This window comes from Muscardinus avellanarius, assembly GCF_963383645.1.
Source record: "Muscardinus avellanarius genome assembly, chromosome: 4".
NCBI classification, from domain to species: Eukaryota; Metazoa; Chordata; class Mammalia; order Rodentia; family Gliridae; genus Muscardinus; species Muscardinus avellanarius.
Genome location: NC_137789.1, coordinates 22,130,083 through 22,147,925, shown reverse-complemented (window position 1 = coordinate 22,147,925; position 17,843 = coordinate 22,130,083). Strand labels below are relative to the sequence as shown.

The following is a 17,843-nucleotide window of genomic DNA, read 5'->3' as shown; positions in this document are numbered from 1 at the left end:
AGCCTCTGCTGAGTGGGTCTAAAGGGAGACCCAGAAATCTGTACTTTTAAAATATATATGCATGCTGGTTGTTTCTGATATGCAACAAGGTGGCATATCGGGACCAGATGACCCATGAAGCCCATTCACTTGAGGCATAAGTGAATGCCCCAGTCAGGCACACAAATTAGCTCCTCCATTTCTGGTAAAATCCTGAAGAGTCTCCTTTACCTCAGCAGAATCGTTGGAGGCTTGGAAAGGCATCATAGCAGTTTTGAGCTGCGGAGAACTATGCTGAAGGGGCTGGAGGTGACTTCATCATCAGGGGATTTGTGGGGGGCAGGTCTGGGCTTTATACAAGCTGCCTGTGATTTACTTCAGGCTGGAGATAGATGATGTAGAGGCGAGTTGTTTCTTTTTAAAGTCTAGAGTTACATCACAGGCCCAAGGCTCATATAATTTTTCTTATAAACTGTCTTTCCAAAGCAACTCTCCTCAAAGGAGCGGGGCAGGGTTTCCCCAGGGGCCACAGCAGAGACAGAAAGCAGTTGGTAAGGAGTGTGTGTTAAAACCTTCAAGCAATGTCACCTTTGGAGCAGTAAAACTGCTCTTTTCTCAGGAGAGGTGACAGGGATTTCACAGCAGCCATTGTTTAAAAGTGGATACAGGTGAGAGAGGTATTTGATTGGCTAAAGGATCAGCCAAGTCAAGGAAGTACCGCCCATCTTCACTCCTTCCCCAGTGAGCTGAGGTTCAGAAACCCCACGCAAACTTCCAGAGGCCCTTGGACCTTGGGATGTGGACTTTTACACCTGCTATGTGTTTATATAGCAGGTGTTTTGAAGCTTGTCTTTCCTAAGAAAGATTTTCTTTCTTTTATTTGTATTTTATGATGTTTTACTTTCATTTCTACCAAACCTGTGGGGCGTGGTGCTTAAGAATTTGTGAAACTCGGAATGATTAGAGTCAAAAGAATTTTTGCCGTCCAGCCCTTGGTATCTCCCACCCTGACAAAGAGATTCTTTTATTTTTTTTTTCTCCCCACGTTTTCTCATTCCCTCTTCTTTCCTCCCCGCCCCTCCTCAACACACGCAACAAGTGTTGACAAACTTGCCTGAGCTTTTCTTATGACTAAAGCCCTGGGCCTCCCGCCAATCCCCCACAGATGGCCCCAAACTTCAGGCATCCTGTTAAAAGGGCCCCGCGTTAGCGGCCGGGGTTGGGATGGCGAGGGTGGAGGAGGCTGGAGGGGAGTGGCGGCTTCTCTGTCCTGGGGGAAGGCGAAGTAACTTCCAGGAGGAAATGGGCGTTTCCTTCCCACGCGCTGGAGCGAGCCGGGGGCCTGGGCCTCGGGCTCCACCCAGCCCCTCCCGGCGCCCTGGGAAAAGCGGTCGCCACACACAGGCACTCGCGGGCCGGGCGCCGCGCCCCGAGGAGAGCTGCCCTGGGGCCAATTGCCATGGCAACCGCGAGGTTCCTGCTACTCCCCCACCCAGCGACCCCCCCTCGGCCCGCGCCGCAGCCAACCCGCTGGTGCGCGTCCCGGGAGCGCACTATAAAACCTGCGCCGGTGGCGCTCGCCGCCCAGCCGGACCTGGGGAAAGGCGGGCAGCGCCGGGCTACAGCCTGCAGCATCGTGCCCTGGAAACGCGCCGGGAAAGAGCCTGAGCATGCAGAGCGTGCAGGGCCTGAGCCTCTTCGTGCGCAGGCGGTGCCTTTGCCTGGCCTTCCTGCTCCTCCATCTCTTGGGCCAGGTAGGTGGCGCACTCCGAAGATGCCCCAGTTTACTTTGCGCTCCGGGACAGCCCCTACTCGGTCTGTCCCCGGGCGGTCCCTGGGGAGGGGTGGTGGTTGGGGGAGGGAGGGTCTCCTTCTTGTCCCGCCGCCACCTTCCTTCCTTAGGTCTCTGCGACTCAGAGTTGCCCTTCCGCGTGCCCGAGCCATTGCCCCAAGACCACCTGCGACACCGGAGTGGTGCAGATTTCGGACGGCTGCGCCTGCTGTATGGTGTGCCCCGCGCAACGCGGGGAAACCTGCACGCAGATGAAGCCCTGCGAGCATCGGAAGGGTCTCTACTGCGACTACAGCGCGGACCCCAGCAACCAGACCGGCATCTGCCTGGGTAATCCTGCACCCTTCGCCAGCCTGACCTTTTCGCGCGCGCGCCTAGCAGGAGCCATACCTCTTTCCTCTGCCCCCTGCCCTTCCCAGAGGATGATAAGCAAATAATAAGAATGCAGTAAGTGGAATTTATGAAGCACTTACTGTATGCTAGGCTGGGAATTTGGGGAGTGCCAGAAGCCTGAAAGGAAATTGTCCATGAAGGTGAGAAGCGCTCATCATTCGCCTCTCTAGAGAGGAAGAAAAGTTATGGGCCAGTAAACTCATTTTCCTTGGACATTTCGTGGGGGGAGGGCCTCATGAAGGTGTTGGGAACTTGGGCTCATTCAAATGCTTACAGCTCTCCCAACTGTAGCCCCAGCCCCGTTTTGTTTTCACAACTGTAACTGCCCCATTTGAAATAGGTAGTGCACCTAGTCTCCTGGGAGGACCAAGTAACCCCAGGCTGAGCTGTGAGTAAAATAAATGTAGGCAACTAGCCAATCCAGGCTCCTGAAACTGAATCTGTTGGGGCGCGACTTCCCGGACGGTGCAGGACCTCAGTCGGAAGCTGGCCCTGCCTTCCTAAATAAGGACACTTGGAGTGGCTTTTTATTTTTATTTCTTTTTCTCTAAGCTAGTGATGATTTACTGTGTGTCAATGCCAAGAAGTCCTAATGCCCTTCCGGATTTGACCAGTTAACCTCTTTGGAAAATATAAAGCGCACTTTTTTTTTTTCTTTTTAAGCGTAATCTGCAAGAATCTAAGGTGATTCTTGCAAAATGACTGTCATTAGGAAGAACAGCTATGGGTCCTTGGAAGTGCCGCTCACAGTTGTTCTTCCCTTTATTCTAGATTACACACGGAATTTGGGGGAAGGGGAGAGATCTCAAAAGGCAGTAGAGAACATCTGAGAAGACATTAGTCAGCCAGCTGGTTTGTACTGGCAGAATCCAGAGTTTACAGTATTCACACACCTCTTTCCTCGTGGGAAAGGATATGCGGATTTGGAAGGTCTAGATGGGCTTGGAAATATTTTTTGGCTCTCAGAGGTCTCCACCAAGACATCTCTCTTCGGAATTGCTTAAGAAACCAGATCACTTGAAGATGATCTGGAAGATGTCCTTTCTCTCTTCTTCCCTCTCCTTGCTTCCTCGATATCCCAGTGCTAGAAGGAGACAGCTGTGTGTTTGATGGGGTCATCTACCGAGACGGAGAGATGTTCTGGCCAAACTGCCTCTTCTACTGCATCTGCCAGGACGGACAGGTTGGCTGTATGCCTCGCTGTCCAATGGAGTTGATGCTGCCCAGTCCTGATTGCCCGGCCCCCAAAAAAGTCAAAATACCTGGAGAGTGCTGTGAAAAGTGGATCTGCGGCCCAGTCGAGAACACGTTGGAAGGCATTGCCCTCCCAGGTGAGACGCTCTGTACGCCCAGGTGAGGCCGTAGCACAGGGAAAAGGCTGGTGCAGATCACATGCAGTCTTTTGGATTTGGGGTGAGAAGCTGGCCAAGGTTTCTGGCCATTAGATTGTGGATTTCAAATTATCCACTGAGATCTAATACATTGCTGGAGTGTGCACACAATTTTTCCTAAAGAGGACCTGATATATTTGGCCACTTTGTTTTTTGTTGTTGTAGCTGTTATTTGATCTTACTTTTTGCCTTATTGGATGATAAACTTTTTTAGTCTATTTATCTAACTTGATCTTTATCAGCACTACAAAGATTAAAGTAAAAATCTTCCTTTCTGAATCCTGCATACTCCCTATACTGAGAACTTGCACACCTCCTAAAGAAATCTATGCTTCCTTCAACCGTTGTCACAGAAATATGTCATCTCTCCAGCTGCATAGGAAGAGTTCAGATACTCCAGAATTTTTGTTTTGTATCTCTTTATGTATTATCTTATAAATTACATAATTTGAGGGAATCTCAGGGGCAAGAGAGAATATTTTAGAAGCCATTAATCAGCCAGATTATTTATACTGGCAGTATCCAGGGCTTTATAGTATTTCTGAAATCAGAAATTATCAGCCGTGATTTACAAGTAGGAAAAACGCCATGTGGAAGAAGATATGTGCCCCCAGCTGTGGTGTGTGCTGTGAGAATCAAGACAGAACTACTTATATTCAGAGTTCAAGTGTTTGTATCTTGTGTCTGTCTGTCTGTCTCTCTCTCTTCATATATATGAAACTGCCCAAACAATCAGTTTTACTTCCCCAAATTGATTTCTTTCATCGCTATTTAGATGTGGCTGGTTCTACTTATTCATCACAACCAAAACTTTGTCATGATGTTTTTTATATACAAAATCACTGTTGAAAACACTGTAGCTGATGGAGTAGATATTGATGTTACAACATTCAATGGTCCTAAAACTAAAACTACCAAGCTTTTTAAAAGACAAGGAAGATGTCCGAAGTTTCTTAAGGTCTGGTTGAACAAAGATTTCTTGAAGTCCTGCAATGTTCCCAGCATTGTGGTACCTATAAGGGGCTTATAAATCCAGTTCTGTGTCCTTTGAGTATCTGTTTTAGGTATAGAATGGAATGAAATCTACTTTCTAATGTCAGCTGAAAAGACCACTTTTTTTTTTTTTTTTTTTTTTTTTTTGGTGGTGGTACTGGGGATGGAAACCAGGGGCCTTCTACCTCCAAGGTATACTCCCAGACCTATTTTATATTTTATTTGGAAACAGGGTCTCTTAAGCCAGTTGAGGCTGGCTTCGAACCTGCAAGATCCTCCTGTCTCAGCCTCCCAAATGCGGGGATTAAAAGTGTGTGCCACCACGCCCGGCTAAAGGACCACTTTTTGATCCCTACATTTTCCTCCAAGATAGCTGTCTTTATTTATACATCCCATAGCCTACAGGCCAGAAGCCACCGTAGGAGTTGAAGTTTCTGACTCAAGTATGAACTGCATCGAGCAGACCACAGAGTGGAGTGCGTGTTCCAAGAGCTGTGGGATGGGCTTCTCCACCCGGGTCACCAACAGAAACCGCCAGTGTGAGATGGTGAAGCAATCTCAGCTCTGCCTGCTGCGACCCTGTGAACCAGAGTTTGAGCAACCCCTGGAGAAGGTAGGTGTCCTGAGAAACTGTCACCTCCTTGGCATCTGGGCTTCAGAAAGACCGTGACACTAGTTGACTCAGCTCGAGTGTGGCATTAACTCCAGAGAAAAGGCAGAGAGGTTTCAGAATTCAGACCAAGTACCTGTTTAACACATTTAAATACCTCTAAGCCACTCACAGCATATCTTCAGGGAAAGATGGAGGGGCCAGACAACTATCAAACTTCCTAGTAGAGAGTGGTCTAGCAAATCCCATTCCATTTCTAGAGAAAATTGGCTGCCCAGCTGATTTTAGAGGTCGGTTCTGACTAGTTTCTTTCACTTCTTAGATTCTATCAGTGGAAAGCAACAGGACAGGGACTGTGTCTGCCTTCCTCACACCAACCCCCAGCACCCTAACTGGTGCATACTGTGTGTATTCATGAGGAATACATGAATGAGTGCCTGGGAATTGTTGTCAGCATTTTTTCTTGTGATTTTTACATCCTATTTAATATTTGGAGGTATTATATTTGAGATGTTTACTTATAGTATATATATTTCATAAAGATTCCAAAGATTTGTTTTGTATCTAGGGAAGTACTAGCATAATAATAATTTTTTCCTTATTTCCAAGAGATTCTTAAATCTGAAACAGTGGCTCTCAAGACAATGGCAGCATCTAATAATATATTAAAAGTGTCAATTCATGGGCCCCCAATGCAGAGGTACCAAATCTGAAATTGTTGGATGTGAGATCCAACATCTGTTCTAATAGACACCCTTGGATCATTGTGATGTACACTGAGTTTGGGAGCTACTGAATGAAGAGGATTCTGAGTTTCATCATCTCCATGTGCTGTATTCTATGCCTAGGAAGGTCAGCAGTAGAGAACTGAGGAAAATTAATAGATGCAGAAAGCTTAGTAGTAAATAGAATAATCACTTATCTGCTAAAATAACAATATCATGGTTCTTCATTATCCATAACTGATAGAATCTTGAATAAATTCTCCACTTCATCTTTAGGAAAAAAAATGATAAATCCCATTGTCTTAAAATGTCCTGAGGTCATCACAGAGTATAAATAATGGGCTTCGTTTCAGATAAATTCAAATGCTAGATGTTTTCTGGTCACTTCAGCCCTTTGAGACTAAGTTCCTTTATTCCCCCCCCAAAAAAAAAGACATGTGCAATTGCTCCTTCAATATATAATTGTTCTCGTATGTACAGATGTCGTTAAGGTTAAGCAAAGCACATTAATGTCTGAAAAGTATTTGAAATCATAGTAGGCTTGTAATAATACCAGATTTATTCACTTTTCTCTTTATAGCACCTAAGAATGCATTCAGCTAATAAAAAAATCACCAAAATCTGCTACAGTGACTTAAACAAAGATGTGTTATCATGTATATGCTTTTCCTTTGCACTCATGGCCTCAAGGCCGAAAGATAGTTGTGCATAACTAGGTATTGTACTCACGTTCCAGTCAGAAAGGAAAATGAATGCAGGAAGCAATAAAGAATTACACCTGTCCAGAGGGTAAAAGATTTCCTAGATTTCTTTGTTTTATGTTATCATTGGCCAAAAATTTGTCACAAAGCTATCCCAAGCTTCTAGACATTCTGGGAAAGCAACTCCTTTCAGCTAGCCAAACAAAATCAATGTTCTTTTACCAAAGAAAAAAGACCAATGGATCTTGGGTCGGCAACTAGCAGGCTATTTCATAACTCTAGATAGTTCACCAGAGGAATGATAATCACTCCATGTATCACTCCTTTTCTTCTTTCTTAGAAAGGAAAAAAGTGTCTCCGCACCAAGAAATCACTCAAAGCCATCCACCTACAGTTCGAGAACTGCACCAGCCTACAGACCTATAAGCCCAGGTTCTGTGGGGTCTGTAGTGATGGCCGATGCTGCACCCCTTTTAAGACCAAAACCATCCAGGTGGAGTTCCAGTGCTCCCCAGGGCAAATCATCAAGAAACTAATAATGGTCATTGGAACCTGCACCTGTCACACCAACTGTCCCCAGAACAACGAGGCCTCCCTCCAGGAGCCGGAATTGAACAAGAGAAAAGGGGATATGTAACATGTCCCTCCAGAAGCACACCTGCAGGGGCAAACTGTAGCTGCTGCATGACCCACCATCAAATGAATATAAGAAAACTTATGAAGAATCATTATGCATCCTTGGGTCCTTTGTATTTTTCTGTGATCATATGAGGTCATTTATATCTATCTTTTTTTCTTACTGAAAAGGTATTCCAATTGTAAACTTGGAATCAAGGTAAGCTCAGGATATGGCTAAGGGATGACTTACTTTCCTGTGATGTTCATTACAAATGCAAATTTCTATAGATTTAAGAAGTCAGATTTATTATTTACTTTGTAAACCAATACATATGACAATCAATTTATTTTTTATTTGTGCACTAGTGAAATTTGAAAAATGTCATTGTAATGAAGTTCAAACTCATACTGAATATGCCAGCATACAAATATTTTACCATATACTGAGGTTTGATTTGAGGCTCTATTGGGCTTCTTTTTCGGGTAGACCAAGATCCAAGTCAACATAGAACTCCTCAATATGAAGTCCAGAGACTATTAATTTTCTATTTAACTGTACACTAGGAAGCATGCTGTATCTACAGTAATGAACTGTTTCTTACGAAGTGGACTGGTGTCATGAACTTTCTCCATTTCAAACTGACTCCTTTCCAATAGAAAGAAGCTAAGCAGAAAACTCCCCGATACAGAAATGACTGAGCCCTTTAGCCCTCATACATTCGGATACTGAAGGCTACTGAGGCTCACTAATTTTTTATTTCAGCAAAAGCAGAAATCAGCAAGGATCCTCTCTCATCAGTAAGTAAACTGAGGCCCAAAGCCCTTGATTACAACCTCTGATGACTTTCAAATGTGCTTTTTAGTGGAATTAAAAAAAAAATCAACATGACAGTGGTGGTAAAAAAAATCACAAATTTCATGAGAGTTTAGAATTATTGTTAGACATGCCCAGAATATATCCTTGGGTCATAATTGTGAAAAAGCATGTGTATATGTGTATCTAATAGGTCAGAGTTACAAGGCAGGCTGCAAAATAAACCTAGACATTCTTCTAATGTCACCATATGTTCCACTTTTCTCCCTAAAATATTTATGGAAATATAAATTATATATTTTGTAAAATACTCCTTTTAATTTCTCTACTTGTCAGATGTGACTAAAAACAATTTTATCAGTGTGTGACTCTGGTATGACTTTTGTGCTTACAAGTTTGACACTGTTGTTTACTGAAAATAAAAAAATGTATAAATTGAATAAGACATCGATCAGTAGCATCTGTTGAAAGAAAAATGAATATTTGGGGGTACGCTTATAACTTTTCATCAGAAAGGAAACAAAAGCAGTGTTTACTATTTTAGGTGATCTCTACTGCCAAGGCCAAAAATATTCTCCACACTCTTTTTTTCAAACCATCATCTCAAATCCTAATTTTTTTCTAGAGAACTCACTAGATAACTATATATTGAAACTGCACTCGTCTGACTAGGAAAAACTCACCTCCCAGGCTTTATCTAGTTAAAGGTTTCTCCATCTTCTCATTTAACCAGGTGAAACCACCAACATTTTCTTGGTCAGTCTGTTTTTGCATATGTTAAGGAAAATATGCAGTCTCTTTTCCATATTCATGAAATCTACATCTGTAGATTCAACCAACTATGAACAGAAAATATTTGTAGATGTAAATGTGACATTGTTGGTGACGTGTATTGTGTGGACTACAATGGTTAATTTGGTACTGAAGGTGTACAAACTTTTCATTGTTATCATTCCCTAAACAATAGAGTATAACTGCTATTTATATGGCATATATATCATATTGGGTATTATAGGTAATCTAGAAGTAATTAAAAGTATATAAGGGAATGTGCATAAATTATATACAAATACTACACCACTTTATATAAGAAACTTGAGTGTCTGTAGACTGATTTCCATAGGGTACCTAGAACCAATCAATCACCCTTGAACACTGAAGGACAGCTATATTTCCAGTGACCATGCATAGGAGAGCTATGACCAGGACTGCCATCTAGGTAGCGTGAGAGATGCAATCAATAAAATTTGGTTTCTGAAGTTTCTGGCTGTTGTAGTGTGAATACAAAATTCTTCCATAAGTGAAGAAAAAGTTTTCTTTATTTCAACTTTACTTCCTTGTCTGAAACTTCCTTCTCATCCATGGCTATAGCTATTTTCTATTTGTCCTTAAGATAAAATGGGAGGCAAATTGACTTCTAAAAGTTTATTCACAGGAAATGATCAAGGGCATGTAACATTTATCATAAACTTTTGTTGTTCAGAATATTTTACTTAATTATTTTGCACAAAGCACTATAAAACAGGTAATATTTATGACTTTAGGTTACTGATGAGGGAAAAATAAAGCTGTTAGATTTAAAATTAAACCAAAGTTCTTTTGGTTCTACTGTATTTAAAGCTACCACATGGGTCTATGCAAAGATTACTTTTGTTTGAAGCTGTTCAACTCCATATCTTTCATAATAGCACAAAAAGGAAAACATTTAAAGTTTCAACAATATAGGTTTAGCTAGATAAATCATAGTACATCCATTATAATGAAAAGAAGCAATCTAAAATAAGAATGTAAGAAAAGATATTATAACATACCCTTAAGAGTGGTTTATTTTTGTTCAAAAGTATGTATTAATGTCAATGAAAAGATGCACAGGAGAAAATGTGCAGGAAAATATAGGATTGTAGGTTGGCAGGTTGGTCTCATACTGTTTGCTGTTTTTATGATTTTTTTAACCAACTCCCTTTAAAACAGAACACACTATCTTTATAGCCAGAAAAAAGAAATTAATCTTGAATTGGGATTTCCTTTCAATCAGTTTCCTTCACCTCTCTCTGCTCAGCTGTCCCTTTTATCATCCAAAACATTTATTCATTCACTCATTTACTTTATTCAACAAATAATTAAAATTGCTTCTGTGTGCCCAGCAGTGTGTTAGGTTCTGGGAACACAGCCATTAACAAATTAAAAAAAAATAAAATGAACAGGTTGCTCCTTCTTTCTGATATTTGTACTCTGTTGGGAAAGGCAGACAAAGCAGTAGATACACACAAAAAAATAAATATCAAAGAATGAGTAAATAAATCCTATGATCAAAAGAGGGTGGTGTAATATAGGACTTGAGGAGTTGTTTCTGAATAACAAGGGGCAAGAGAAACAACCTTCTAGTCAAGTTAACAACGAGTGAAAACAACAAACAGAAAACCCTTGCGAATTGAGAACAGTCCATGTGGCTCCCTGTGTCTTTTTAGCTCAGGCATAGTGAGTGAGGGGACTGGGAGGCAGAGTCCATGCAGAGCATGAGGTTGAGAGCTCCTTTCTGTTATCAACATTATCACACGATTTCATAACTAATGGTTTATATTCCCATTACAACCATCCTGAGGCCACTTAGTCTTCTTTGTATCTTCTCTAATCCCCAACATACAGTAGGACTTCACTGCATACCTGTTGAATGAGTAAATAAATAAACGAAAGATCTCCGTACTAGTAAAAGACAGAATGTTCTCTGAAATAAATGTTAGGCTTTTAAATTTTCATTTGTATGATCATTATTCTTCCTTATCCAACATACACAAACACAGACACATACATGCATTCCTGAAGTCATAATTAAAGACTGAAAAAATATAATCGGACATACAAATATTTGCAAAGCTCAGGAAGTTCTAGTAATACAGCAAGGGGGAAATACTGACTGTGCAGAGATTAAGGGTGCAGAAAGCTCAGGCTGGAGAGTTTTTAAGCCTGAGTTTGAATATCAAACCTACTTTTTCCTAGCTGTAGGGTATTGGACAACATGATGGTTTAAATTTATAATTCCCCTGTCCCTCAAAGAGAGTAGGCAGCCATGTTGGAGATAGGGCTTGGTTGCTGAGGAGGGGCTCCTGGGGGTAAGGCTTTGAGAATGATATATGGTCCCTCCTCCCCCTACTCTTTCTTGTTTATGGTCTCCGTGATGTGAGAGTAGAGCGCTTGTTTCTTTCCTCTCTGCTTCCCTCCACCTGCCCTGAGCTCCACAGACCCAGCCTGACATGGACTGAACTTCTGAAATCTCCAGAACTGTGATAAAATAAATCTTCTTTCCCCTGAGTTGTAGAGTCAATTGTCTACAGCAGTAAGAATGCTGATCCATACAGGCAATTTTCAGAGTCTAAGTCTGTTTCCACCCTGTAAGACAAAGCGATATATATGAATAGGATGATCGACCACTCCAGTTTGGTCTCAGCTGAGATGGTCCTAAGGACTTAAGACTTTTAGTTGCAAAATCAGAACAGGGTGAGGCAAACTGAGGCCAATTGGTCACCCAAAATACTAACTAGACAATGTTGTAAGCTAACATGTGCTTATAAGCACTTACTTGTGCCTGGCACGTACTTGGCCAGCACCTGACAACCAATAATATAGAAAGTACTTAATAAAACCAAGCCCTCTCCCTTATTAGTGTAAAGTACAGAGGTAGACATTACTGACCTCATTTCTATAGGAAAAGATAAACTCAAAGAAATAAATGTCCTATTAAGGACACAGTAAATAAAAGAGCTAGGATTCAAACTCAGGATCTGCCTATACTCAGAGCCAAAGTTCTTTCCTTTCCACAGTGCTACAACCACCAGGCCAAGTGTATTTTCAGCAACCAAAACAATTCCAACAGTTTCCATTATTGTGCTATTTTCCCAAACTATAAATGTTCTCTTTTAGAAACAGCATTGCAAAGTAGTGAGAGCATCGACATCAGTCTGTGAATGTGAAATTTTGAAAGCATTTAATTGCTAGTGTGGTGATAAAGCACATTTCATTGAAAATTATCATAAAAAATTATTTGGGGGTTTTTAAAATTTCTTTTTCTACATGAGGATTCAATTAAACAAAGAGGCATCTCTGACTACACAAGGAGATGATTCATCATATATATATATATATATATATATATATATATATATGAATGCACACATATATATATATATATATGAATGCACACATATATATTCCTACTTTATGAGGTTATCAATGAAGCTTTTGACAGAGATTTATGGGCAATATTTGCCTTCTCTCTGAATGACTTCCATATAGGTACACGCTGTCATGCTTCTGAATGGATTCTACTCCAAACTGTTTAATATCATAAGTCAAATTATCAGAACAGTATGTCCTTTTGGCTGTGTGCTATTGCGCTTAGTTTGAAGATCCATTATTGTTGGAAATGTATTCATCTTAACCACATCACATGATTCTTGCAGGCATCGCTATGCTGGCTTGACCACAGAGGGTTAGCAAAATTCAATTACCACTTCAATAATACTGTTGGCATTTGTTGAGCTTTGAATAATGAAGAATTTTCTGCAGCCTTCCAGCTGAGGACTGTAAATTACTGTTACATTAAGCCAGCTGTTTCAGGGAAAAATCAGAAGGTACAAGGGTAAGGAGAGCAACGCTGCGCCAACCTTCCTAAAGGATGTGTGCCTTGTCCTTAAGACAAAAAAAAAAAAAAATGAGCTTCTGAATTTCAGCCCAGGACCTGTAGGAAAGAATATACAGTTCCACTCAAATGGCAAGATTTTACAGAAGGAACTACACACCAGTTCTACTGGAAGGAGCTTGGAAATAAATATTATAATCCAAGAAGAAGATGTTGCTTGGACTTAGGTTTTATTAGCAAAATCTGAAAAGCAGGCTCTGCTTGTAACATAAATTCAGACATTTGGTGGAGGTTACCAAGTTCTTAGGTTGGGTTAAATATGGGTCAATATGCTCCAAGCTGACCCAGATTTGTCCTGAAGAAACAAGGCCACCCGCAAGGTCTTTGGAAGACCTTGGTACAAGAGGGCCTGGCAAGGGACATTCTAATTTCTCTAGAAAGTTCAGCAGTGAGAATCTCTTCTGTTAATTTGTAGAGTATCACAGCCCCCAGGAAGAGAATAAAAACTACAAAAATTCTAGCCAGGCATGGTAGCACATACCTATAAACTTGAGAGGCTGAGAAGGACTACAAGTTCAAGGAAAGCCTCAGTGAATAGTGAGACTCTCAGCAATTGGCAAGACCCTGTTACAGAACAAAAGAATGAAAAAGGCTGAAGGAATAGCTCAGAGGTTCAATAGCCCTATTCAATAGCCCTAGGTTCAATCCCTAATAAAAAACAATTCCCGGGTGTGAAGGCTGAGACCGGAGGATCGCGGTTCATGGACAGCCTCAGCTACTTAGTGATGCCCTCTGCAACTCAGTGAGACCCTGTTTCAAAAATAAAGAATAAAAAATTGGTCAGGGGGTGTAGCTCAGAGGTTGAATGCCTCTGGGTTCCATCCCAAGACCCACAAAAATAAATGAATAAATATATAAATAAATAAATAAGTAAATAAATTTTTAAAAAACCAAAAAAATCTCCCCAAATTCCTTATGATGGTTAAGAAAACTAAGTTAACTTCTTCTAAGAGTTCCTACCTACATCCTTTTGCATCCAGCAAAAGTGACCTTTGTGTTAAACTGTTTCTTGTAACAATTGGTATCATAGTAGCTAAAACACCATATCTCTGTTATTTGCATTTATATGTCCCTCCCCCAACACACACACACACACACACACACACACACACACACACACACACACGATTCCATCCCATGACTACTCCAGGGGCCATATTTGATTTTCTCATCACACTTTACATAGCACTTCTCAGATTTTTCCAGCAGCCCTTCATAGTTTCTCATTACACAGGCCCTTTCGGAGCACACATGTGGAAGGAGAGGTTCTTGTACCTACGAAACACACTCTTGGAAAATTCCAGCTGTACACAGAGGAAGGGTTTTCCAGATGTACACAGAGGTAGGCCCTCGTTCACTAAGAGAGCCATCTAGTCACCGAGTTGATGTTCTGTGGCTTATTCAGAGGCATCATGCGGTGCTTTTTCTCTGTGACAAGAGGGCTCAGGTGCTACTGTGTTCATGCCCTCTTGGTGCTGGTATCTTCCTGGGATGTCCTCCTTCCCTTAACTTGGCCTTTTGAAGTCTTGTTCATCATTCCATTCCTATCACAAAATGCTATCTACCAAGCTTATCACAATCTCTACTGTTCCTCTTCAACCAAGGCAAAAACATGGTAGAACATTGGGAAACAGTGCACCTGGAGTCAGGAAACCAAACCTTGTCCTCATTGCTTATCTTCTGGGTTCCTGTGTCCACAAAATGAGCAACTTTTGTGGTCCCATCTATAGACACAAAGACTTCTAGACAGGTGCATCAAACTGGTCAGATCATCAAACACCTTGTTTGTAATCCACATTACTAACAAGTTAACACCCATTCACTATATTAAAAATGATTCATACATTTGTTAAAGCCTCACTAATATTTTCAAAATTAATTTATGCTATATATGCAAAAATATATTTTGTTACTTATTACTTTTACTCAACCAAAAAGGGATTATCTTTTTCTGAGCTCTGACAACATACCACTTGTCATATTTTATCGGTTATTACAGTTAAATTCTTAGCACTGTTGGACACAAATTCTTTGACAAGAATTATACTCGAGTAACAACTAAGATAATTAAAGAAATATATGCTCAAAATTGCAAAAATTATAACCACATACTATTATTTTCTATTTTCTATGACCCTTCAAATGACACATGATCTTACTTTGTGTGTGGTGTGTGTGTGTGTGTGTGTGTGTGTGTGTGTGTGTGTGTGTGTGTGCGCATTACTGGGACATTCAAACTTTGAGGTACATCCTCAGTTCTAATTTCCTTTTTATTTTGAAATAGGTTCTCACTAAGCTGCAGAGAGCCTCACTAAGTTTCTGATGCTGGCTTTGAACATGCAATCCTTCTGTCACAGCCTCCCAAGTACTGGGATTAGAGGTGTATGCCATCATTTTTAATATTTTTATTTGGTAACAGGGTCTTTTAAACCAGCAAGGGGCTTTGAACCTGCATGATTCTCCTGTCTCCACCTCCCAAGCGTGGGAATTACAAGTGTGCACCACCATGCCCGGTGAAGTTCCTGCTTTTTAATAAGTGTTTTTCTTCCCCAAAATTTGTATTAATTTACACATTTCTTCAATTCCATGTAAGTTAACTGTGGATTCATAAGCTCCTCAAATATCCTAAATTTCATAGAACCTTTTTTGATATTTCTATTTACTATTTTAGTTCTGTGTCTTTTTTGTTTGATGAACAACTTGGAAATAGAAATTTTTTTTGCTATATTCTAAAGGAAATGGGAGTTATATTATTTGACCTGAATATCTCTTGGACTTTAAAATCTCATTCTGAATAAAATAGTAACTTAATCCCTCTGATTTTTTCTACATATTCCTGCTCTATGACTACTGAGGTGTATATATATTGTACATTTTGTACAATTTTATAAATGAATAGTAAACCCAGTTTCAAATGTCATTTTATTGGTCATTGAGAACTTGTATAGGCTCTCAACCAAATTTTAAACTACTCGGAATAAACCTGTTTACATGTTTTCACTCTTTCAGATTCTCTTTAATATATGATCCAGTTTTAAAGGATAGCTGACATATTCCAACTCACGAGGAACCACCTAGAATAATATTAAAATAATGTTGCTTTATTTCCAGGTGTCTTGTGTTTGCCTGTCTCTGTTCTCTCTCCAACTTACCGATGCCTGCTTTCTTCCCATCAAAAGATTTTTGAAAAGTGTAGGCATTACACAATCCACTGGTGGGTAGGGATGATACTGAGTTGTAACATTTGTTCTGTGTGCTCACTGATAGCCTTTTGCCCCCCCTAGGTTAAACTATCAAATTTCCCTCAGCAATCCTTTAGAGAGCCATATGAGAAATCATGCATAAAACAGGAGGAAAATCTCTACATAAGAGCAATTATGACAGAGCCTTTCATTTTCTGACCCCTCACATAAGGTAATTGGTCTTTGTAAAGTTGAAGCTAGATGTCTAAAAAGCTCCATTAAAATTCATCTCAGTAATTTGTCCAGAGTTCTCACCTGACCATACCAATGTTCCTTGCTCTCTCCTCTGGCTTTTAGTAGCCCTCCTTTTATATTTTAGCCTCAGTATACATTGTTTCTGTTGATTCTTGCTCCCAGCCTTACCGTGGCCTAGTTTCAGGTGTACATCTTCCATGTCTCTCCAATTTGATCCTTCCATTTTGTGAGTCTGGCCAGTTAGAGATTGGCTTTCTTTCTTCCAATCTATCCATCAAGTTATGGGAATTGGATAATTTACTTGGGTTGTTAAACTTAAAACCAACAAGATTTTAATTGAAATTGTTTATTCTCTTTGGCCTGCCCTGATGATGAAGGACTCTAATATCATATGGTAAAGATGTCTCCTTGCCACAAGATCTTAAACTGTTCAAAATGAAAGACACAATTGCTTAAGGAACGTAACAACATCTTCAACTCTAGGGAGAATTGTTTATAAAAGTAGTTTGCAAATTTTAAATCCTCATTTGAATAGGTTACTATTAGGGGTCATTAGCTGTCTCTACAACTCTAAGACATTTAATTTAAATTTTAATCAACCAGATGGTTGATATTTGTAAAAGCTCATTTAGCATTCTAGTTCCAATCCCTTAGATGATTAATGGAGTTATTAAGGAATAGCCAGTGTTTGTAATCTTTTAGACATTTTTCCCATAAGTTATAAGTACTATAACTGTGCTACAAAGAAACAAATATTAAAACTAGATTAAAAATGTATTATATGCAACACTTATCAAGGAATGTAAATCACCTACTAAAAGGACAACTTGCCAGTGGCAGATAGGAAAATTATCTTGGTTCTAGATGTTTCTGTGCTTTGCAGAAGATCATATAAAAAACTCCAGGGTGGAATTCTCGTTACACAAATGGTAGTGATAAGTGATAATAAGGTGAATAATCATGTGGGCAATATTTCTTAACAAAACAATGTTTACTAAGAAAGCAGTGTGTGTGAGGTTAGTCTCATGAAGGTGATCAGCAAAACACCCCATGATTTTGATATCTGATGTCCTCAAACTCAATTTCATGAGTAAATGGTATGCCATTATGTGAAAAGTAATAGACTGACATATACTGAGCATTTATGAAACTGAAATACTCAAACCACATAGAATGTTTGCTCTCCTATTAAGGATACTTGAAAAACACAACTGCATTTTCTCTGCAGCCTGGAAGAAACTTTTCTGCTCTCATGATCAGATTCTGAGTCTCTGAGCTACTACCATCACTGCAACACCCATGACATTGTCATTTGGGAATCAACACTAGAGTGAGATAAAATAGATGTTATGATTTGGATATGAAGAGTCATCTACTGAAGACTCATGTGTTGAAGGATTGGTCCTCAGTGCAGCAGTGTTGAGAGGCAGGACTTTGGGGATGTCACTGGATCATGAAGGTTCTGAGTTCGTTAATGGATCATCCATGTATAGCTGAATTTGGCTGCTAGGAGACTGCAGACTACTGGGCAGATGAGGCGAGGCTAAAGGAAGCAGGTCATTGGGGCAAGTGTCCTTGGGCCTCTTGTTCATTCTCTCTCTCTCTCTCTCTCTCTCTCTCTCTCTCTCTCTCTCTCTCTCTCTCTCTCTCTCTCAGTTAGTTTACCTTCAGTTTTCACTATGCCCTTCAGTTAG

The 17,843-nt window shown here is 40.4% G+C and overlaps 1 protein-coding gene across 1 annotated transcript; it reads left to right on the top strand.

Moving 5' to 3' along the window:
* Positions 1–1,468: 1,468 nt before the first annotated feature.
* On the top strand, positions 1,469–7,221 carry CCN3 (cellular communication network factor 3; the record flags this gene model as incomplete). The annotated part of the gene is made up of 5 exons (XM_080694738.1): positions 1,469–1,733; positions 1,882–2,101; positions 3,247–3,495; positions 4,947–5,161; positions 6,925–7,221. Exons 1-5 carry the CDS (start codon positions 1,650–1,652, stop codon positions 7,219–7,221), a joined length of 1,065 nt encoding a protein of 354 aa, XP_080550864.1. The 5' UTR covers positions 1,469–1,649.
* Between the last annotated feature and the right edge of the window lie 10,622 nt (positions 7,222–17,843).